This window comes from Chamaea fasciata, unplaced genomic scaffold (genome assembly GCF_029207755.1).
Source record: "Chamaea fasciata isolate MVZ Bird 193981 ecotype frontalis unplaced genomic scaffold, bChaFas1.0.hap1 SCAF_3, whole genome shotgun sequence".
NCBI lineage: Eukaryota > Metazoa > Chordata > Aves > Passeriformes > Sylviidae > Chamaea > Chamaea fasciata.
In genome coordinates, this window is record NW_027094088.1 from 33,839,759 (window position 1) to 33,862,783 (window position 23,025).

Below are 23,025 nucleotides of genomic sequence, written 5' to 3' on the forward strand. Positions count from 1 at the left end.
TCACTATATCATGTTGGTTTAGGTGCTGCTTCTTAAGTTTATGCTGTCACTGCACTGTCTTCAATAACCTAAAGTTAAAATATGTCTGTTAAAGCTTTATTCAGTAGCAAACGGACTAATTTCACACTGAGCTAGATGAAACTGAAGATACTGAAAAGCTTTTCCCTTCTGATGACCCCTGAATGTGAAACATACATACATACTCTGTACTACCTTACAGCAGCGAGATGATGTATTTGAGGCACAAGGATCAGAGCAGTCCCTGTGTGCAGTTCACATGCTCTGTTCTGATACTTCTGTTCAGAACTGACCATTTGCCACTGCCCATGACCAGGAGCACTTTTCCAACACAAGGTGTGTACACAACCAGCAGTGACCATCCCATTGCAGTGCCCTCTGCACTGCTCCACAGCCAGAGTGACCCACTGCCTCTGACAGGGTGAAATACAGTTGGGTTCCCAATGCTTAAAGCTTCAATCGTGACAACAGAAAGGAATTTTTCAAATTTCCTAAAGAAGCAAGAATATAGCACCTTTTTGTCTACAATGTTCTCTCCTATCAGTAATTTTTGCAATTTCTACACTGTTCTTTTAAAAGGCACACAACCCGTACTCCACATGGCAGTATTTTCAATTACTGTATTCCAGATGCCAGTCAACTGAGCAATAGCCTCAGCTTATTTCTGCACCAATTAATCAATCGGCACACAAGATGAAGGGACAGTGCTATAAAAATTCCTACGTATCTTCATGTAGCAGTGCTCAGATCTTCCTGGGTCAGAAATGTTTTACAGTATTGAAAGAGTTAGAAAGAGGAGAATGATGAAGCTAGTTCAATAGTATAGATGATATTTCATAACAAGAAAAAGGTTATAATTTAGGGAGATGGCAATGATTTCATTCAGGTAGGGAAAGGCAAAAAGATCAGAACCAAGGGGCCATGTCAGGTGTTACTGGCTTGCATGGTTAACAGTTTGATGGCAGTGACTGGAAACAGCATATAAAACAAACAACTGATAAGCAAAAGTGCAGAGCGTCATCACGGAATCTGACTGACATCGCTTAGATGTCATTCATGTGACTGGATTAAGAGTCTGAAGCATGCAGTTCTTGAGTTTAGAAATGCACATCAAGCTACACAAAGCTACTCAGCACTTGAATACTGACATGGTTAAGCCACAAATTTCATCTTTAGGCAGCTAAGTATAGATTGAAAAGTCCAGGTTCAACTTACTTTGTTCCATGCGATAAAAACAGGTGTATTTCTCAAAGCTGTGGGACAAGGTGACCACTGCACTTAACTGAAAACTAAACATTCCCTCTGTTCCCATTTTACTGTTTCAAAAAGGACTGCGTAAGCAATAACTACGTGCATGCTAAAAATATCTCACAATTTGAATCCAGGGCTTTCATTTTAAACAAAGCTCACAGGCTTTTGGTTTGGTTGGCTGCTACTGACTTTAAAATACAAACCTTGACCACAAGAGGAGTTTCCAGTAAATTTAACTCTGCTGCTCTTGGCAGACTCTTTTGGGAGCTGGAGCGATGTGTGGTTGATCTCAGGGGGCTGCATGATGCCACACAAGTAGAAGCCGTGCACGGGGACTGCCGGCTCTCATCCTGGGCCGCAGAGCGGGAAGGAACAGGACAAACCACCAAATCCAGCAACCTGGTAAAACACACAATTGAAACTAGGAACATCAAGAAAGAAATGACAAATAGCATGCTGTGATCATCTCAGATGATGCAGAACAAGAACATTCTCTGAACAAGGAATACAGGTGAACCCTTACTGCTGGGGTGATATATTAGGTCCACAGGGAAGTGACAGGGACTTCTTTTTGTTTCTCTGTCAGTCTGTACACCAACACCTTGATGGTAGTCAAACTTTAGTTTCATCTGTCTTAAGCACATTTCCCATAGTGTAAATACATGCATTTGCCTAACTAAGAATATCATAGCAGAAAAATGTTTCTCCAAACATTACTTAGGATGAATTGTGTCTCAAATATTATATATTTTATGTGCAAAAAAGCAAAACAAAGGTGTTCCCACCGAGACATTAACATAATTCAAACAGATTTCTCTCCTCCTTTTTCTCTCCCCTCAAATACATAGAACAAGGCTAAACTTTGTGAAAAGGCTGCTTACTTATATTCTGAGAAATCGGTTTTCTTGTTTCCTAGCCACGCTTCTTTAAGTCTGGACAGTATTTTACTGATGAAACTTGTACTTATGTGTACATTTCCTGCATTAGCCTGCATTGTTGTTGTTGACAATGGCTTCTGCCTTGGGACTGTAAAAACAAGAGGGAAAAGTATCAGCCTTGTGTAACCAAAGTACTGGCGAGCTGCACATCCTGTTTCCCTAAAATTACCTTCTCTTAATACCGAAGAAGGCAAACCGTATGGCTTGGCTCTCTCTACTGCCAGCTTCCTTTGAACTGTGGGAAGGATCTTGATATACTGGTCTAAGAGAGAATTTCTGGCAACTGCTCTCTCTCTCAAATGAGGATCACAATCATTCTGACAAAGGAAATGTGTAAAGCAAGAAGTTAACAATTTAACAGAAGTTCAGTGCACAGAACTACCTCTGCTCTTTCTAACTAAGGCCTAAATTTGTTCTACAGATAGAGGAGAACAAATCCACTGCACAGAGCCACAGCAAGTTCCAGGCTCCACCCAGGAGCACCAACTTCACCTGGTAGTTTTGGGTAAGTGCAAGGAAGACTGGAATAAAAGTAGAACATAAAACTACTAGTTAAACTCTGACACTTTGCAGAGCCTTATTCTTACATACTGCTTAAGACCTGCAGTTTTCAAATGGCTTATGGAATAGTAGGCTTTCACCTGGTTGTCATGAAACACAGATGTCTGAGATTACTGAATACACAGGGCAACTGCAAATTATGTTGGACAAAATGATAGGAAAATTAAAATGAGTTAAGAAAATCTACCTACACTCACCTTCTGTCTGGAACAGAGTTTCAACATACAGGACTTAAACCTTCCAAGACTACCTTTTAAGTTTGATTTACAGGAAAAACACACTTTAAAAAAACAACACATGCATCAGAGATCCCCTAAGAGAAGTTCACATAACACAAAACTTAATCTGGATATTTTGAGAAACAGGTGAGAATTTATGACATAAAATTGGTAGCATGAAACTACAGGAATCAGAGTTTGCACTATAATTTGAGAAAATAACCCAAAATCACAACTAAACCCACTACACACATTTTACCTGTCCAGCATCCAGACTGCTCTCAGGTAAAGATACAAGACATGACATACAACATACTCTTTATTCCACAGGAAAAAGTGACATAAATAACTTCCATAGTCTAAAACATATGTAACAGAGGGATCCGATGATCTGAATGAAAAAATGGGATGGTAGAAAAGATACCTATTTTTTACTCACATGCAAACAAACTTTCAGTGGAGTCAACCATGGTCTGCAACATTTAATTTTTAGTTTCACATAGCAGTTAGCCATAGAAAAACTATTTCAGCCAGTTTTAGGTTCAGCTGCAACTTGAGATGTAGGAACTTATTCCTAGCCTTTCAAAGAATGGTGTAAAAGAGCAAGCAGGATTTTTTCTGAGGACTACCAAAAGTGATCAGTTACACCGACAGAAACGTGCACACACAGCAGGACATCCACCCTTACCCTCAGACTGGCCTTCATGGACTGATTGAGCTGCAGCGCTGGGATGTAGTTGGCACGCTGCAGATGGTGGACTAAGAGGAATTCATGGTTCTGAACACCAGATTTGGTCTGTAAAAACTTCTCCAAACACTCCTGTGAGAAATAACACATTTCAAACATCAGTTGTGATTCTGCCTCTTCTCTTGCCAAAGAGACAATTTGCTTCTTCTCCAAACTCACTTTTTCTGTGTCTGTGAAGGGCAGCTTCAACAAATCCTCCATGAGCCCCATCTCCTGACAGATTTCATACATGTGCTTTAGCAGCTCTTCTACGTTTAGCTTTGTGGTGTGTTGCTGCAGCAGACCCCAAGCCTCCACCATGCACCTGCAGTTAAGGGTTTGGATATGGAAAGGAATGGGAACACTGGAGCCAAGAAGATGCCCCGGTGATGGTATATTCATTCAGAGATCAAAGGAAATGGAAGGGAGCCCCGTTTGGATCATCACTTCGCCACATTTCCCAATATGTCAGTGCCAAAACAGTGGGAGATTTCCTTACCTGTTGGACAACAGGACGGTGAGGAACAGCCGCACTTCACTGCTGCTGGACGTGGACGGCTTCATCATCTGGATGTACCTGAGGGCTCGCCGGTGCTCTCCCTGGCACATGAGGGACTGAATTATCCTCATGTGCTGCCATGACACAGTCTTGATGGTAGCTGGATGGAAGAGCAGAGCCAGGGAATTCTGGACAAGTTGAGAGCAGCTGTATTATCACAGATACACAACACTCGAGCAACAAACACAGACAAAACTTTCTGCAGCAAGGCTGGACGTGGCTTAAACAAACTTAGATGTCTAACTAACAAAATATGTGATCCAGGATACAACAGTAAAAATTCTTCAGCATTTACAGGAAAAAAAAATCAGCCATGCAAAACAAAGTGAATGTCTTAAAAGGAACAATTCAGATTTATCTAAGTTAACAAAACTCTGTGTGAAAACATGCCTCTTTATAAATAACATTACTAAATAATCAGTTACTCAACAAACAAATTGATTCTATTAGTATGGTCACAGGCAAAGAACAACCTAAAGCATTAGGAAGAACAGGCTGAAAAGTCATTTCTGCAATCTTCTGTCTCAAATCTTCCTGCTACCATCACAGTTTCCATGCTTCAAGTACCCAAAAGGCTCTTTTAGAAACAGTGCCCAACTAGCCTGCTGAAAACCTAACCACAGACAGCTTTGAAAATTCAAATATTGATTACTCCTTTGTAATTAGCTTCACTCCTTTGCGCTGTTAAAGTTGATTACTCCTTTGTTTTAATCAAATTCCTGTCAAAGTAGTTAAAGCAAAATTTCAAATCATAATTTCTTGCTGAAGATGTCAGAGCAGTGTTACAAAAAAGCTTCTAATGCTTCAATAGTCCCTTATAACCAAGTATCAATCCTTAGAATTATTTTTATTGATTACATCTCTGCAGTGCCATGTGTGTCTAACTCAACTGTTTCATACTTACTTCATAATCATTGTGATCTAGGAGCCAAAATCCTTGAATCAGCTTAACAAGACCCCAAGGGATAGCAAAGGCAGTTAGAAAGGAAACAAGTAAAGTTTCTGTTTTATTTGGGAAGGAATGCATGATATCCAGCAGCAAGTAAATTGTCTGAGAGTATCTAATTAAGGTGAATGAATTGCTAAGACGAAAAATTTATCACATTACATTTGGCAAAACAATGAATTAAGAATTTGAAAATGGTAGAAAGCTGAACACCCCAATGTACTGATCTTGCCATTCTAAGCTACTACAACCTATTTTATCAATAGTCAGGTCCTAACCACAAATCAACATTCTGAATATACTTGGAGAAAGAAACACTTGTGGATTTCTGTAAAGAAATCAAAAAGACAAATATTGGGTATAAACTCAGGCTTCTGCTTCCATCAGGGAAGCTACCAGCTGGACATCATCACACGTGAACATCCAATGCTAAATTATTAAAGAAACCAAGTTCTACAGCTGTTTTGCTTCCCTCATTTCCTGACTTCACAAAACACCACAAATTATGGTGCCCTCACGGTGCAACTTGGCACTGACTGATTGAAACTGATTAAAACTGCATGTAGATCCCTCACTTCCAAGTGTCGTTTTCCCCTTCTGACATGCCATGTTAGGGACTTATCTGGGTAAGGCAGCTTGGGACTGCAACCATCTTTAACCCCTTGCTCTCCAGCCTCTCTCTTCAGTTTAGCCAACAAAGGCAAGTCTCCATGTTCCAGCTTGGAACTTGGAGAAGCTTAAAAATTGGGCTTCTGCCCAATGACTGTTCTGAACCCCCTCTTTATTATTCTGTGTGCCTGCACTTCTAACACAAAAAAAAGGCAAACACTATTAGCTGGGCTGGGAAAAGATTGATTTTGGCAAAAATCAGTTACTGGAAGACCACTGTTACAAACTGTTCTGAAGCAGCATATTTCACATTTCACTGTTCTAACATACGGTACTTTGTTACAGAAAGGATTGCTTAAAAAATTAAAAACTGTATTACATTTTGAGAAAAACTGAACAAGGTTTCTATCTTGAATATTTTAGGGAATCTGTTTTCTTGTATCAGAAAAGACTTTGCAAAAAACACATAGGTGACAAAAATGTAATACATTTATGTGCACACACTGAAGGGGTAATAACAAGATTCAGAAAGGATACAATTGCATGTTTGTCACTTTCTTCAATGCTTTCTAGCAAATAGAGATCCAGCAGTGCCTGAAATGAAAGACAAAAAGCTTTTCTAATGCTCCTGTCTTTCAGAACCATTGGCTTTAGAGGACTGCTGCTGCTGCTGGGGTTTTCAGGGAACACAACACTCACACGTAAACTAGCAGGTGGGTATTTCCCAGTGCCGCCTTCATCTCTGCGCCACAACTTCTCCACTTGCTCTCCCAACTGGGAAACCATTCCATCAATCATCAAACAGTCAGAATCCCATTTTCCTCTGCAACAAAAGGGAGCAAGGGCTTGGACAGAGTAAAACACTCATTCCAGCCTGCCAGTGTCACTGATTTCTCAGTTGGAGGAATGACACTCCTTAGGTCACAATGAACTTCTTAATTAAGGAGTTCAAATCACAGACCCAAGAGAAGAGTGGCAATGACCTTTCGGATTCCAGGTTTGCTTTCTTGCTCCATTACAAGGAATGCCAAGGAAGGCATTACTTGTAATGGAGTACCCCTTTGTCCAATGCGGACAAAGGGGTTTAACTGCAAAAACAATTACTCACACACAGTCTAACAGTGGCAGCTTTCCAGAGATTTCCTCTAAGTCTTACCTTGATAAACGCTCGAGTTTCTGTCGGTGACCCATATAGTAGCTCTGAATCAGAAGGTAATTATAGAAAGGTCTAGACAAATGCATGTGATCATCTACAGGTGATAAAGTAAAAGCAAGTTAAAGAAGTAAGACCATGTTTTTTCAACTAAAACTCTGGACTAGACAGACAGAAACCACACAACCTCAAGATGTCTCCAATTCTCAAAGAATCCAAACCTGTTTCTGCCTTTGCTAAAGGAGAACTAAGACAAAAGGCTCAACTACTTCTTGTCTCAAGATCAGTTTCATGTTTGCAGTCGGTGCAGCATTGGTGAGCATGTAGGGAAAGCTCAAGGTTACTCCTAAATTATGAACTCTCAAAGGAAATGGTTTTCTTAACATGTGAGCACCTGCAAAACAATTAAGGCTGACAACGGAAGTTATAAGGTGTGTCAATTAAGAGCATTTTCAAGTTGTACTTTCACCTCGAGCAATAAAAGGTTCAAAACATGCAGGTACTTCATGCTTTTACTCTCAAAACAAGTGTCCTGGTAGTACAAGTTCTGCTTACCTAAACCCTCAGGAAGGAGACTGGATCGACAGAACCAGATCACCACTTGTGCATACAAAGAAATGAGGCTGGTTACCACCTGCTTGTTGGTCAAGTCTGAAAAACCTGAAAAAAAGGCAAATCATGATTTGAGTATTGCAATTCCTCTCCTTTTTACAAAACTCCCTTTGCAGAACAAATAGAAAGTACAAACAAACAGTAGAAACCTGTCTTTGTAGTTGTTCCTCTGGATCACTTCTGAATTTGAAGGAAAAAAACAACCCCCCCACCACCACCCACCAAAAAAAAAAATCGCTACAAAGAAAAAGAATCACTAAAGATTAAAATTGAAAAAAAAAAGCCTAAATTATTAGATTAACTCAGGAAGAAGACTGTTGTTTTCCACATAGCAAGAGAGCTTTACTTTAGCAAAGCTGGAGTCTTCTTTTGCCCTCAATATGCCAACAAGAATTTTTAAATTCAACAGCTAAAAACTCAAGGAAATTGCGTTACAAGTAACTAATTTTGGTTTCCTTTCTATTTTCCAGCAATTTGCACTCAACTACCGATTGCTAGCTAACAATTAGGAACATTTTTCAGCATTACCACACTCAGTTGCTGTAATTGCCATCCAGCTGCTCACTCCTAAATCAGGGTAGCCTCACCTACCCAGCCGCATGAATTCCACAACAAGCTGCTCCCCTGAACTCAAAGTGTTTTAAAAACAAGTCCCAACTGCTCACACTTAAACTTCTCCTCCCAGCTCAACCTGACACTCTCCCAACCATCCAAAACAACGCCAGCTCCTGTCTCCACAGTTACAACCCAAGCATCCTTCCAAGTCTTCACAAACAGACCAAAGGGCCAGCAGTGCTTTCACCAACCTTTCTCAGTAAGCTCTTGAGCTTCTGTCAGAAAACAGTTCAGGACTGTGCTGAGGTTGCTCAGAAGCAGCTGGCAGTGCTGAAGGGACTGTAATGTCTGTGGGTCAATGAAGTTGCAGGAGCCATCAAACAGTGGAACACCTTGTCAAGGGGAAACATTAAATCATCAGTCAGCAGAGCAACTGCAGACTTCCAAAGGACACTTAAACAACCCCAGGAGACATAAACAACCACTTCAAGAACCAGCAGCACACACTGGCAGGTGACTGAGCAAGATCCTTTACAAAGAATGACTCGAGGGTTTACCAATGACTACACCACTACTCACAGATTTGGTCCAGTTCATCTTTTGTACAGATCACTTTGTTCCACGTCCACTCAAGAACAAACCGTAAATTGACAGCAGAACTTGGCTGCTCTTTAAAAAGAGAAAACAAAAAAGACATGAAGCCACAATTTCTAACCAAAACAGGCACAACATAAAAACAGTGCAAGCAGCATTACCTTCACAAGTCCAGTGTTTAATGCATCCCGTCAGAAGTTCTAAAGAACCTGTCTGCACAGCAGCTGACAACACTGCTTCTAACTGCTCCTCCTGAAAGGAAAAGACAACAGCAAATCACAACCTCACACACTTTTCATACCTAGGCCCCAACAGAAGTATTTCTTTCAAACTGGATATTCATTCAGGCATCACAAAGTCCACTGGTACAAATGCAACCAATTCCATATTCTTGATTCTTTCTTAATTCAAGCCACAGGCTGGACTGCTTGCTGGTTTGAGGAACACAAGAAAGTTTTCCTCTCACATTTCAACTTCACACAGGCTAGCTCTAATCGCTATTTCTGTGCCTTCGGGTTTCAGCCTTCATTTAATGAGTCCCAATTAACTCTTTCCACTATCATCCTCTACTAATACCTATTATGCACTCTGTGCACACCCCTTTGCCATCAGGAACACGTGAAGGGGACAGAGCAAACACGACTGTGTTTGCATGGAAACAGTGAAACTGAGGCCACGCAGCTCCCAAGACCAGCAAGACATGAAGCAGCTTTGACAGCCAGAACATTAATTTTTTAAAGTACCATATAGAAGTGAAACATTTCAGTTCTAATAGGCTGAAATTTCAGCCTGTTCAAATACTGTATTCTAATGCCATGGCAGTCCTTGAGAAGGATAATGCACAGACATGCACACCCATGGGAAATAATGCAGTAGCTTATTCCAGCTGGTGTTCAGACATTTCTTTCAGGTGAAAGTATTCTTTACACAATTTTACATTTTTTTTTCCCCCCTTGTCTCTTTTATTAAACATAATCAAAAATATGTTGTCCTTCTAAATAAAATTATTACATTCAAAGACATTTCTACACATTCTGACATTTGACTGCGTGTGTCATGCTTCCATCTTTTTCTGAAATCTGGTTTCAGACAAGGAAACATGACAAATGCCACTAAGGGTGGCCAACAAAATTCCAAACCAAGCTTCTTGACCTAATTCTGAAATTTCTCTTTCTAGCACCCAATAGCAATCCCTACTCAAATGCATAACAAGACTTTGATCAATATGGTCACAATCCAGCAAAGGTCATCCTATAATTTCTTGCTTTCCCAAGTTACTTCCCAACCAGAGCTGACATCAGAAAATCCAATCAGAATGTAAGAGCCTACATCAGGCTTGCACAGTAAGTATTCGATGGGCTGGGTCAGCTTGCCAAGGGGGCTCTTCCCAGTCAAACTAGGAGTTTGGATCCAAGAATACTATTACTTCTGCTAAATAATGTCATCACCTGCCTCTCAGAGCAGCTTGCTAGTCACGTAAAACTCAGGTGGTCATCTCTTGTTGCCTCTACAGCCTTCAGACAAGATGGATGTAGTTCCCCCTGGATTCCCCAGTGTACACTCACCTGACTCAGACTGGATGGCTGCGCATCAACCAGCCTTGGAGACAGCAAGCCAGCTACAAGACACCGAGTGTAGCTGTCACAAATGGCTTCACTTATCAAAGGACCAGATTTCTTCAAAAACTTCAGGGTCTGAAACATCAATCAAAACACACAAAACAGCATTCAATCATTAAAGTTCTGTCTTAAAAACAACAGCCAAACTAATGGTTTCAATTTTTAAAAAAATACCCTGAAGAAGAAAATACCAACCATTGCAATGCTGAAGGAAGTATGTTCCAGCCTGTCTGTCAGTATACAGGCCCTGGTATTTCTCTAAAACAAATTACATTCTGTCAAAGTTAAACCTAACACACAACTTGAAATCACACTTCTATGCTTGTTTGTGCTGATTCATGTTGCAATTATATAGTGAGATAGAACTTAATTTGAAAGGGTTTGTCACAATCTGTGCAGTGGCTCAGAAGTGATAATTTGGCCAAGGTTGAGAGAATAAAACATGCATTTCTTCTCACACAGTTAAATAATTTTTCCCTTTCTCCATGCTGTCCTCCTTTCTCAAGTTCATCAGGGGTCAAAAGCCTAACTTCACACTATGCAGACACTACAAAGTAAACATTTTCCCCAACTTCCACCACCCTCCTTCTTCCTACTACAGCAATGCTGCATTCCCTTCTGGCCATTCAATCCCTGCTCATGCCTCCCTAAAACACTACCATTTGCATGAAACTGGCAGGGTATGACTGCAGTCATGCATGTGGATGGGCAGTGGGACCATAAAGTGGTCTCTGACACTCAAAGTACAGAAAGAAAATTAGAAAAGGTTCATCTCTTGACAGCCTCAACAGAGATACAGTAAAAAAAGTCACCTCCTTCTGGAAGCCGGTGCAAGCCATGTGAACAATTCCCGAGTTGAGCAAGCAGGTCACATCTGCAGAAACAAGGAACCTTTGACAGACATTGTTACCTTAACACCAGTTGGTGCTTTTCAAATAGTGCTGCCTGGAAAGACCAACCTCCAGCACGCCTGTCCTTCATCCCATCACTTACACACTTTCCTTAAAAAGTAGTTACTGTCTGTCTGTAGAAACTTAAGCTCCAGTGCTGCTACCCAGGTGCTGTGCTCTGGGCCTCAGCTCAAAGGCATTTCATTTCATGACCAACACCCCTTCCCAGCCTATGTTATCAGAAGCCCCCAAACCCAAAACTCAGCAGCCTGTCAGGTATATTTCACAAGAGAAAGCACCTTGTCAGGACAAGGTAACTGGGTCTGAGAGGCTTGTAGGGCTTTGCTTGTTTTGGTTCTTGTGTGACAAACAATGAACAAGAGAACCACCAAGTGGCATTTCACCTCCACTGAAGCTTGTCCCTATTCAAATGAAAAGCCTACCAAAGTGAAATACCTACCAAAATTATAGGTGCTTGGATTAAAGAACTGTTCAGGTGGTGGATAAGAAGGAGGAACCGCCCGACTCAGACTACGCTCGTGTACCAGAATATCCAAAATGAGGTTTGGAGAAGTCATGCTTATTACAGGATCCAGTGACCACAGTGCAAAATAGGGGCAATCATGAAGGAATTCTTCTGGCCTTAAAGAAAACAAGTGCATCAGCTCAACAGCAATTTTCAAATTAATCTTTGTAGGGATATTGTAAACACTTAATTAAAACCTACCTGAGTGAGTCTGGCATTTGAGCATGATACCAGCGATTGATGTCAAATACACCCAAATAAACAGATGGTTTTTCTTGACCACGTGTATTCACTTGCCAACAGAAGATTGATACACTGGTGTCAGGAGAGATTACTGTCAAAGACAAGACATTGTTTCTTACTGTAGAAAATATGAAATATTTGCTGTTATTTCACTCATGAAAATATAAATGGAATGATAAAAGGAATGATAAAAACATTTATTAAATAGCAACCATCTCTGCAATCAGCGTCAGTCATAATGCCTCCTTTTCTTATTCGAATTATATGTGTTTTTTAAAAAATCAAATACAAAATTATTAATTTTTGTTTTGCATGCTGGATGAATAATTTGGGGGAAAAACAGGAGCACAGATTGCTATTTTTAGAAAGCATACTTGCATTTATCCTATACAGCATGATTGATTTCCATATGAGACTAAACAGGAAGTTTAAAGAGTCAAAGAACAAAATTATCAGACTAAATAAAAATATAATACTTAAAAATACAAATAGTACACAGAAATAAAGATTTTAACATAAAACATTCCCGATGTTGTATTCCAGTTCCTTCACTGAGTGGAATGTTTTGTGTTCTCTGAGGACAATGCACTCTCTAGGTGTAAAGCAAAGTATGTGAATATCATTTATTCTAATAGAACAAGAAACAAAAGAAGACAGCATGTTTGGCAAAATGCTTCTCTGTACTCTCTTCAATTCATCACTAGGTATCCTCACACACTTTGCTACGCCTCATTGTGAACTTCTGTGCCATTTCAATTTTGTCAGCTGCTGGAACTGCCCTAGAGTATAACAATTACTTTCACAGCTCAGAAGACAACTTCACTGCTAGCCTCAACACAGATCCAGCAGAAGCTCATGTGTGGCCAAGAACTTAACTTGAGCAGGTTCTGAACGAAGTCTAATTAAAAACCATCAGAAAACTAAGCAATATAAATAATGGTCTTACTGTTCAATGCAGACAACTGCAGAACAGCTGACTGACCAGCCTTATACAGATGAACCCATACACTGCTCTGGCATCCCAGCAAACATAAAACAAAACCTAAGTTTTCCCCTAAAGAATGATGTTCAGAGGGATAAGAAGTTTCATATAACTTAAGCACACCGTATTTTTACTAAGCTCAACAAGGTCAGCTAGATGAATATTTAAGACTTTAAGACTGTGGGTATAGAACAGCATTCATTGCTTAGATTTCCAAACCATGCAGTTTAGAATAATCTAGCAGGGACATCAGAACAAACCTTCAATAACGCTATCCTCTCTGTCAGCATGGTTGCGAAATTTTTCTATGGTCTGACAGCTGAGTAATTTAGTATTGCTGGTCTGCCCTCTCCAGTGAAAGATTCCACCAGTGAGAGGTAAATTGAAGAGTTCGACACAGTATTTAAAACCCTGGGGGGGGGGAATGAAGAAGAGAGGAAAGGCAATTTTGAAAAAACAACATACATTATACCTAGGTATTAATTAATGCAAATATCTGATATAATATGCTTATTTTACTGTAATTTTCCCATCAATAGGAACTACATCTGACATGCAACAGAATTAAGTGTCAAGCCATAATGGGCAAGTTTGGCTCCAAAGGTTTTTGCACATTTTCAAAATTTAGCATTTCCCTAACATTAGTCTAGATCTAAATGTTTTGCAGAATTACTTGCATCATCAAGGTGTCTTTACAAACCTGAATATATACTTACAAAGAGACATCTGAAGCAATGCAACACATCTTCACACAAAGCCTTTGCTCCACGTTTTGATTACAGAATGTGACATTACAGCAGCTAAAGGTCTGACGTTATTGACAGGCACATCAGTGGAGTGAACACTCATCTCTCTAGTAACAATGAGAACTTCCTAGAGATTTAAAACCTTCTTTCAAACCACATGAGCTCTTAGCAGGGAAATATCCCTCAGCTCCTTATGGAGAGGACATGACATGAACATGGACAATGTGTTCAGGATCCCAAATTACTACAGAGTAAGCAAACTGATTTGAAACACACAGAAATAGATATATAGAAAGGATGGGCCTAAACCTCTGACACCATTTGCTAAGGAAACATTACCTGAAATACTGCCTTTCCATTACAGCCTTCATTTAACCTGTCTACCATACAACATGGGAATGTGTGTGTGATTGGAGACAAACAGCAGCTTTACAACTAAAAAAGCCCAACAAAACCCTACACTAAAAAAACAGCAAAACCACTTCCAAAAAAAAAAACCAAACAAACAAACAAAACAAAAAATAAAAACAAAAACAAAACAAAAACAAAAAAGCAAAAAAACCCCCAAACCAAAACAAAAAACTAACAACAACAACAACAAAACCCCAAACGAGTTTCCTAAACTTTCAGAGATCTAAAATGAACTGGCCTGAAACAACACACTCTCATTCTATACATTTAATTCATCCAGTCTGAAAAGAGACAAGCTTTCTCTTAATGGCTCCAGGAAATGCTACAAATAGATATCAAAGGTGAATAAAATAAATCATTAAAAATGTATTAAATTTTTAAAATTAAAAATTTATTTCATTACTGAAAAGAAGAAATGGTAAAATTTGTCCTGATGCATGCACCTTCCATTCTATTTTACTCAGGAGTTTTGGAAATAGCAGATACATATACACAATAGCTAAGAAAAATCAAAACAATCTCTTTGAAAAACTAACATGAAGCCTAAGCAAAGAATCTTATCTTTCTTATAAAATGACTAAAGATAAAATCAATTTTAATAAAAGCTGCTGACCTGAACAAGATATCCACCGTACCAAAGGACAGTTCCATAAGATAAAGCACTATAATTCCATAGAGTCATCAGACATTGCTTTTAATGACTAGAAATTTCAGCTGTCATTCACATACAAAGAGCCAACTTAACTGATACTCAGGGAAACTTTCTTTTCATCTCTCACATAAAGGTCTGTCTTACCTCATAGATGACTTGCCCTGATGCCAGGCGTTTCCTGCCACCAAATGCTAACTGCAACAGATGTAAATTCACAGCATTCCCTTCACTGAAAAAAGTATAAATGAGGAGATTTGATTACAAAGCTGCTTTACAATCCTCATTATCACTATATTAGATCTAGGTTGAAACTAAATTAAGAGCATGCTCTGGCTGGAAAGAAAAACACTGCCTTCTTCCCCCAAATCATGGTAATTGCTCACAGTTAGCCAGTAAACCTTAAAGGAGGAAATTTTGACACAAACAGCTTCAGGGACAAATGCTAACTATACCATTGTAAAGCTTTAATATGCAGTATGGACCTAAAATTGTTGGAAATAGCTAACAACAGTAAAGAGTTCTCTATGAAAACTGCATTGAATTCAAGCTCAAGAAGATTGCCACTCTATGAACAGCTGGGCTGACTAAGTAGCTTGCTGATGCTGAGAGAGAGGTATGTTTGTCCTGCCGACCTAAATTCCAGTCAGTCCCTCTCTTGCATGCAGTGCACCCTTCCACACTGACTTATTCCTTATCCTGGCTGGAAACCACTGATTTGTTTGCTGTACGTTGTTCCTTTTCTGCCAGGGAAGCTGAACTGGCACACAAGGACTCCAAAGACTTCTGAAGCAAACAGCAATACTGTCACTGTCCTCTTCTAGGGATAGCTCTATGTCAACAAATATTTATTAAAAATAGCAAAATCAGTGGCTTACAGTAATTTTTATTCACCTTTGTTGTGTAGACTGAACAGCCCATAAGTAGCAACAATTTTGAAGATCACTCTCAGGCTCTTGAAAAGTAAGGGCACAGACAGGAATCCTTCCTCCTCCAAGCTGAGTGTAGTGCCTACAGGTTTGGAAAAAAAAATAAAAAAGACAAATAACTGAGTCAAGCAAGTGACTACCTTTTATGCAGCAGTCAAGGTGAGGAGATTTCTGTCCATCAAAGCAATAATCTCTGTTTATGTTCTCCTCTGCCTGAGGAGGAGGAACAGAAATTATGAGTTCAGCTGCTGGGGAAAAACATTGTTTCTATAGTTGAAGCCTACTTCAATATTGAACTTAAAATGCAGTAAATCTCAACGTATTTAAAACAACACCAAACACAAGGAGCTTCTCATTTCTTTACTTGGACACTGTAACAAACCGTTTTTCAGACTTCTGAACCTTCATTGTATCTTCACAACCTTTTCCTGACACCTAATCACGCCTCCACTATCTATTTATGCATCAGTAATTTTTAGTGAGTAACTGCAGATTTGCTAAAGTAAACCCCTATCTGAATTTGGCCAACTATTTAAAGTGAGATTGCTATTCAGCAGATTTTAAATATTTTCTTAATTTTTCTCTTGTTTATAAATTTACATCCTTCTTTTTCTCATCTCCAAGGCTTCCCAGGAAAATTTGGCTCATGTACATCTAGGCCTTGGAATGGGTCAACCCCCTGTTTGCATCAAGGTTTAAATGTAGGAAAAAATATACTTTCAGGCACAGATCAGCTGTTGAATTATCACATCCCACTAGTTTCATCCCAGTACCATAAAAAATATAACCACATTATTCATATACTGAAGCCTTTCAGTGCATGTCCTAATTGCAGTAACTGGTTCTGAAAAATAACTTCTAAAACCTTTCTCATGGAAAAGCACACATTGCCTTGTTTCACTGAATATACTGGACAGAACAAACTAACTTATAAAAATCAGATCTCTCACATCCCTGCTGTCTGACACGACCCAGTACTTTCCACAAGACCTCTATGCACAGGCACGGTAAGAAATCAATCACAGCCCACTGCAGAGAAGGCACTGCACTTCATGCATGTATGACTTCCTACACATTTCAGAAGAGAATTTTGGAACACTCCGAGGTTATACCCAACATCCCACTCACAGAAAAAGGGCTCTCGAAATTAACATATTTCCTCAAACAGAAAAATTGAGACCCCTGCACCTCCAAGTCTGGCTAAGTGGAAAGGACTTACGCCTTCTTCAAAGTTTTCATGCTCCCCAGTGACAAGCAGCCATCAGAAAAACCCACAACGAGCTGGTTGCTTCTGCCTATGTAGCACAGGGTGGATACTGCAGTTCCTGAAGGACTTCGTAACTGAAAACAGAGATGCCTCCCTTCCCTGGTCACAGCTTCTCTTCTCTGTGGAACTTCAGCAGGAATTCTAGTGACAACTTCTAGATCTACACACAAAAATGCAGGCAAGAGATGAATGCATTATGCCAATGCCATTGCATTTTAAACTGATGTGATTATACAACGTGTATAAACTAATTCTACTGTGCCAGGCAAAACACCCATTTCTGCAACACCTTTTTCTGCTATTCATTCCTTCTGCACCCATTCAGAGAACAGAAGGACTCTCCAACGGGACAGGTATTGTCACTCCGATTTCAAAACTGAGCACAAATGTAACCATTGCAGTCAAATTCTTCTGGGACCCTATAAATCAGGAGTTTGGGCCTCATGATGAAGGTACTTGAAGGGACGTGAATTCCTGAAGCCACTCTTACAACACCCAAAACAGTGTACACAATCTGAAAACACAAACTGCCGTATTCATTCACCCAAATGCAGGATTTTTATTTTAAATTTTAAAATTTTAGATTAATTTTAAAACACAAGCCTAAAGCTCGCCCCAAGTCATTAATGGAAACAGGACAACATTCCCAAGAATTATGGTACCTCTGACACAACTTCCTACCACGCAGCTGCACTGACTCAAATGGAAAAATTCCTACATCCCACTGGTAAGAAGCACAGGGACAAAGGGATGTGGGCAGCAAGATGCCTTCTTAACATCAGGAGGACTATTACGCCACTCCCATCTTTTGACCAGTTCAGGTCCATACAATGTCAAACTGCCATCTGCAATCAGCAATGTCAGAAGTGCCAGCAGTCATCAGCACGCTGGGATCTTCACTGGAACACAAGCTGGTGTTTGAAAAGGAACAAATTTTCTGACTTCTAAATTCAAGTTTAGAAGCTGCAGCTTACCCGATGCTTCTACTTCATTCTGACTGCAAGACAAATCGTCCAAACAAAGGTCAACCAGGAGGACATGGCCAACATCTGTGGCCACTGCTGCCACCCCAAAGAGCCACCGCAGACTCTGGTGCAGGTGCCGGGTGCTCACGCTGGCCCCGCCGTCGTTGCTGATGGGTTCGATGGCCGTCACCTGCAGGGAGCCACAGGTCAGTGCCACACCTCGGGGACAGGCCCAAGAGAAACCACTCCCAAGGGAGGCCACCATTAGCACATCAGAAACAGGAAAGGAAACACAGGTTCATGAGACTTAAAAACAAAGCACTGTTCCCTATTGTATCAAGCAAAAAGGGAATTTATAGAAAGAAAGCTCTCCCCACTTCAATGGCACATTCCGTCTTTCCAGCTCACCAGTTTCCATTTCCTACTCAGAAATAGTTGTGTCACAGGAAGAGATATCCAAGACATATGCTAGAAGCTTCACCATGTGTAAAGCACTTAAATTAGAAAGACAAAAGCTACATCTAGTTCTCCCACTACTCAAAGCCCATCAGCACTGTGACACAGTCCAGGCCTTCTTTACTTCTTTACCAAGCATTTCCCAAGATAAATCAGCCTGCAAGGCAAACAAGGCAGTGGCCGTGGGGTACAGCAGACACACCATTGCCATGGGAATGAAACATTCCTAGAAAGGGCTGGAGAGAGATGCTGGCTTGCTAAAATCTACCCTGGTCCTCACTTTGACTGATAATATCCAACCAAAGTTTTAAATGCACACTAGCACTCTTACAGATGGTAAGGAAAACTGTAAAAGGCAGCCTAAACCAACAGCAAGAGACCAAACAAGAACTTGCTCAGCCTGAGGCAGGAGCTATCTCTGCTCCCTCACGGCCCAAGCAGTCCCCACGACCTCAGCACAAGGTGAAGACAGACCCTTCAGCACCCACAGCACACCCAGCACAATACTGACTGCTCTAGCAGAGACACCGGCCCACCAGGGCTCCTGCACTAGAGCTGGACAACACATGAACAGGGGCTAGCTTGTGGCCTCTTGCAAATGCAGCACCATCAAAGCAGACAGCTTTACACCAACAACAAAACTTTGTCTGAAAACAAAGCAAAGTGAGCATCACAAGGTAGTCCATCTTTTTATGTAGGTTATTCACCCCCAGAAGTGGGGGAAAATATCCAAACTCTTAAGCCCCCTGAAGTTCTCTCCTCTCCTGTATCAAGCACTTGCTCATGACTGCAACACCTGACCATCTGCTACACAGTTCACATTTTACCTAGGTCACAACGTGACCAAGCTTACAGGTACTTCTAGTGAACTCAGGCAACTTACTTTTCTTTCAAAATTCCTATGATTCAAATTAAATTCTCAATCTTCTCTGCTGCTCAGAGGACTAAGAACAGTATTTTGATTATTCAATTTCTTGTGCTTCAGTCTTAGTGACTGTGATAAGGAAATACAGAACACATCTTGCTGCATAATTAGACAAAGTTCAAGGGTTGCTGCTTCTAATCTTTTTAAGATTTTTTTTTCATTGTACAACTGCCTCTAAATGAATCGTTACTGGTTTTCCATAGAGTCTTCCAAAAATGTTCCATATAGGAGCCTCTGAAATAACATATTTTTCCACTATGCTATGCACTGTTTTTTCCTATTCTCCTAGTGCTTTGCCAACTCATTCTGAGGAAGAAAAAAAACCAGTTTTCTCAGCTCACTGAATCTGACTGCTGCCCTTATGCATCATAAAAAACAGGAAAATTTGGGAAAATACCACGTGGCAATACTGAAACATGCAATCACTATCAACCCACATGGAAAATAATACTGGAAACATGGTGCTCCTTAGAGCCTTAAAACAAAAATTACAAAAATGCAGAAGAGGTTGCTAAAAAAAAGGCTCTCTTGGCTAGATACTCTGAACTGACAATATGTTAATACAATACAGAAAACATACAACCTTCAAAGAGACATTCCAATGCTTTTCATGAAACAGGATTATGCAGCACCAAACAACACAAAATCTCCATTTTCCCAAAAAGATACATACCCTCTCTGAAAGAGCAATTGCTTTAACCACTCTTGAGATCCCAAGGTCGTACAGACAGAGAACACTTCCCTCTGCTTCCTCCAAGCCAACCAGGAGCCCAGTCCTCTTCTGCCAGGAGAACTCCTTGACCACGCGCACGGCGGGCGGCTGCTCGCCCACCCCGCTGAAGCGATAGGCAGAGAGCCGCTCTCCGGTCACCGAGTTCACCACCTCCAGCTGGGGGCCACACGCCAGCCACGCCAGGCCACTCCTGCCTGCAGGGGACAACACACACCCCTCAGCAAAGCCCAGCACAGCAACTGCAACAGCAGCAACGGCACCAAAGGGAGTAAGGCCAACCCACCCACATCTGGAGCACTGTTTCAAATCACCCACTGCAATCCTCAACCAATGCATCTCGAAATTAATAACCCCATTCTTTTGCATTTGTACTCGTCATTCCCGCACTCAAGAACGCTGACTGTTTGGGATAAAGATTACAACAGACTGAGCTCTAGTCTGGACACCACACTTGGCTTGGTTTTGCCCCAAAACACCTAAATATGTGCAGGAATACAAGCCTCAAAGCATCCTTCAAATACAGTCCATCTAAACCAATTCATTTCCACTTAAGAATTTTGCTGGACACACCACTGCTCTGGGATTTGGACAGGAAATTATCTTAAAATGGGCACTGCAGCCGTGCCTTTCAACTTTCACACCCGCTGATCCCAGAAAGAATTTAACAAGTGTTGCTTCACTGGAGAGTTCACAACTTGTTCTTGTACTGAGGAACTTCAAGCTCAAAGGAAGGATTAGCTCCATTACTGCACTTACAGTCAGGTAGGTAAGATTCTACTTGGGTTTAACAGAAGCAACTCTCACTGGGTCCTCATGTGCACCCCATTATACCTTGGAAATAAGTGGGCAGTGCTTGAGCTGGTACAAAGAAATACATCCCAAAACAACACTTTTTCTTCCTTGAAAACTCCCTTCTATTTCATTCAAAACTGAGGAGGGCATGGTCAGCTCTATTATTTAAATAGCACAGGAATGGAGCAGGCTGTTGCACTTTCAGTGCTTAGCACTTCTAATTGTTAAAATATCCTGTTAGCAGTATAATTTATTTAATGATTGCATTTTATTTAACAGAACCAACCTGGTGCTACGACCCTGGGCTTCAGGCAATAACAACTTTATACCAAATCCAAATTTAAAGGAAAATGCTCACCTCCAGAAAACTTCCCACACGGCACAGCGTCTAGTGTGGTCTCAGCTTCCCCAAGTGCCTCAACAGTCACCTCTGGAAACCGCAGCAGACTGCTCGTTACCTGAGCCATTAGGTCTCGCATTCTTCACTGTAAATAACGAAAAAAGGGCAAAAAATAGTCCCATGTCAGCCATAATATATCTTTGAGACTGACCCAAGCTTCATCAGTATGCAGCGACAAATCTCCTGTACATCATCTGTAGCACTTTCTGCTTAAAAAAACTGAACTCAGGACATTTTTTCATCTCACAGCAGAGCAAAAGGAGAATCTTGTGCTTTTCTGATGCCTATGAGATCAGCAAAAATGACACAGAAGAACAGAAAGGATAAATAACAGGAAATAGATCAACACACCGAATTCAAGTCTACTCATACAGGTCAGCAAGATTTGAGCTCAGAAAAATCGTATTTTAAGAAGTTTATGCTCACCAGGAAGCAAAAATCTAAGCAGAAAATAAGAAGTAGGATTTCAGCACTCTATCCCAATATCCCCCAACAGCTAAGATTCTTTATTAGTTGGAGACCAAATGTTTAAACCTTTAAGTGAGAAAAACAAAACCAACACTGATCAGAATTGGACATTAGGGCAAATTTACCCAGCTATGTGCTGTGCTTCTTATCTGACATGACTCCGGTTTCATTCAAGAGCTGCAGCCTGTGTAACATGGCTAAGCAAGCAAAAGTTCCTGAAGTCTGTGCTGGGTCAATGCTTGTCTCTACATTGCCTCCTTTACCTGGACAGACAGACACAGGCGCTGAGGGGCTCAGTACAGAACACAGCAGTGTGGGATTTCACTGCCTGTCCCTCCCAGCACAATTCTTGGCTTTATAACGGAATTCTAGCATGGCTTTCTGTAACCACTGGCAGTCATCTTGTCCAACTGCCCTGCTGCTCAAACCATCACCTAGAGCAGGCTGCCCAAGGCTGTACTCGGATGGATTTGGAACATTTAGTTCTCCAAGAGGCTTCTACAACCAGCAATCCCGACAAGATCAACTGCAGAAACACCAGCAACCCACGCAACGGGGCCTGGTGTTCGGTGACTCTCTCCTGCCAGTTTAAGGATCCTATTCTCTCCACCGCACCAGTAAAACAGCGTCACACCAGGAAAGACCCTGCCACCACTGTTTCTCCAAAACTCCATCTGACACCTTATTTCCCCGAGTAGCAAGTCAGGCTCTCCTGGGCTGTGGGGCAGCCCGGCGTCCCGCAGCACCGCCGCCCGGCTAAGCAGCCGCAGCCATGTTGTTGTCAGGCGCGTGCAGCGCACGCCCCGCCTCCCCCCGCCGGGCCGGCCCGGGGAGCGCCGGTGGTGCCTGCGCCCGGGAAGAACACATCCACACCTGCGGGAGCGCGCCTGCGGGTCTGCCGCGCACCGGCACAGAGATGCTGAACTCGGGGAGAGCATCCAGAGGAGGGCAGCCGAGATGGGCCTAGCGGGGAAGCCATATTAGGAGTGGCTGAGGTCACTGGGTCTGTTCAGCGGGGAGGAGACTGGGGGGAGACCTCATGGAAGTCCATGACTTCCTCATGGGAGCAAGAGGACGGGCAGGCACTGATCTCTGTGGTGACAGTGACAGAACCAGAGGGAGAGGCCTGAAGTTGTGTCAGGAGTTTAGGCTGGGTATTAGAAAAGTTTCTTCACCCAGAGGGTGGTCGGGCACTGAACAGACTCCCCAGGAAGTGGTCACAGCACCAGCCTGACAGAGTTCAAGAAGCGCTTGGACAATGCTCTCAGGCACGTGGTGCGACT

General features: G+C 41.4%; 1 protein-coding gene across 1 annotated transcript; it reads right to left on the reverse strand.

Annotated features, from left to right (window-relative positions):
- Window positions 1-323: 323 nt before the first annotated feature.
- On the reverse strand, window positions 324-21,353 carry LOC136286692 (protein ELYS-like). The gene is made up of 25 exons (XM_066178547.1): window positions 21,233-21,353; window positions 20,023-20,276; window positions 17,978-18,158; window positions 16,956-17,163; window positions 15,702-15,818; window positions 14,955-15,039; window positions 13,262-13,412; window positions 11,978-12,110; window positions 11,711-11,892; window positions 11,173-11,234; window positions 10,307-10,435; window positions 8,903-8,993; window positions 8,727-8,816; window positions 8,399-8,539; window positions 7,536-7,640; window positions 6,984-7,077; window positions 6,527-6,650; window positions 6,365-6,421; window positions 5,177-5,323; window positions 4,213-4,400; window positions 3,894-4,038; window positions 3,675-3,806; window positions 2,377-2,524; window positions 2,151-2,295; window positions 324-1,668 (listed from the first exon to the last, which is right to left on the reverse strand). Exons 1-25 carry the CDS (start codon window positions 21,351-21,353, stop codon window positions 1,425-1,427), a joined length of 3,474 nt encoding a protein of 1,157 aa, XP_066034644.1. The 3' UTR covers window positions 324-1,424.
- Window positions 21,354-23,025: the final 1,672 nt, after the last annotated feature.

Excerpts from the sequence above, each read along its gene's own strand:
- LOC136286692 (XM_066178547.1), bottom strand. The coding sequence starts at position 21,353 with ATGCGAGACCTAATGGCTCAGGTAACGAGCAGTCTGCTGCGGTTTCCA. Across the intron at positions 8,817-8,902 it reads TAAACACTGGACTTGTGAAG|AGCAGCCAAGTTCTGCTGTC; the intron begins GTAATGCTGCTT and ends CTCTTTTTAAAG. Across the intron at positions 7,078-7,535 it reads TCTCCTTCCTGAGGGTTTAG|ATGATCACATGCATTTGTCT; the intron begins GTAAGCAGAACT and ends TATCACCTGTAG.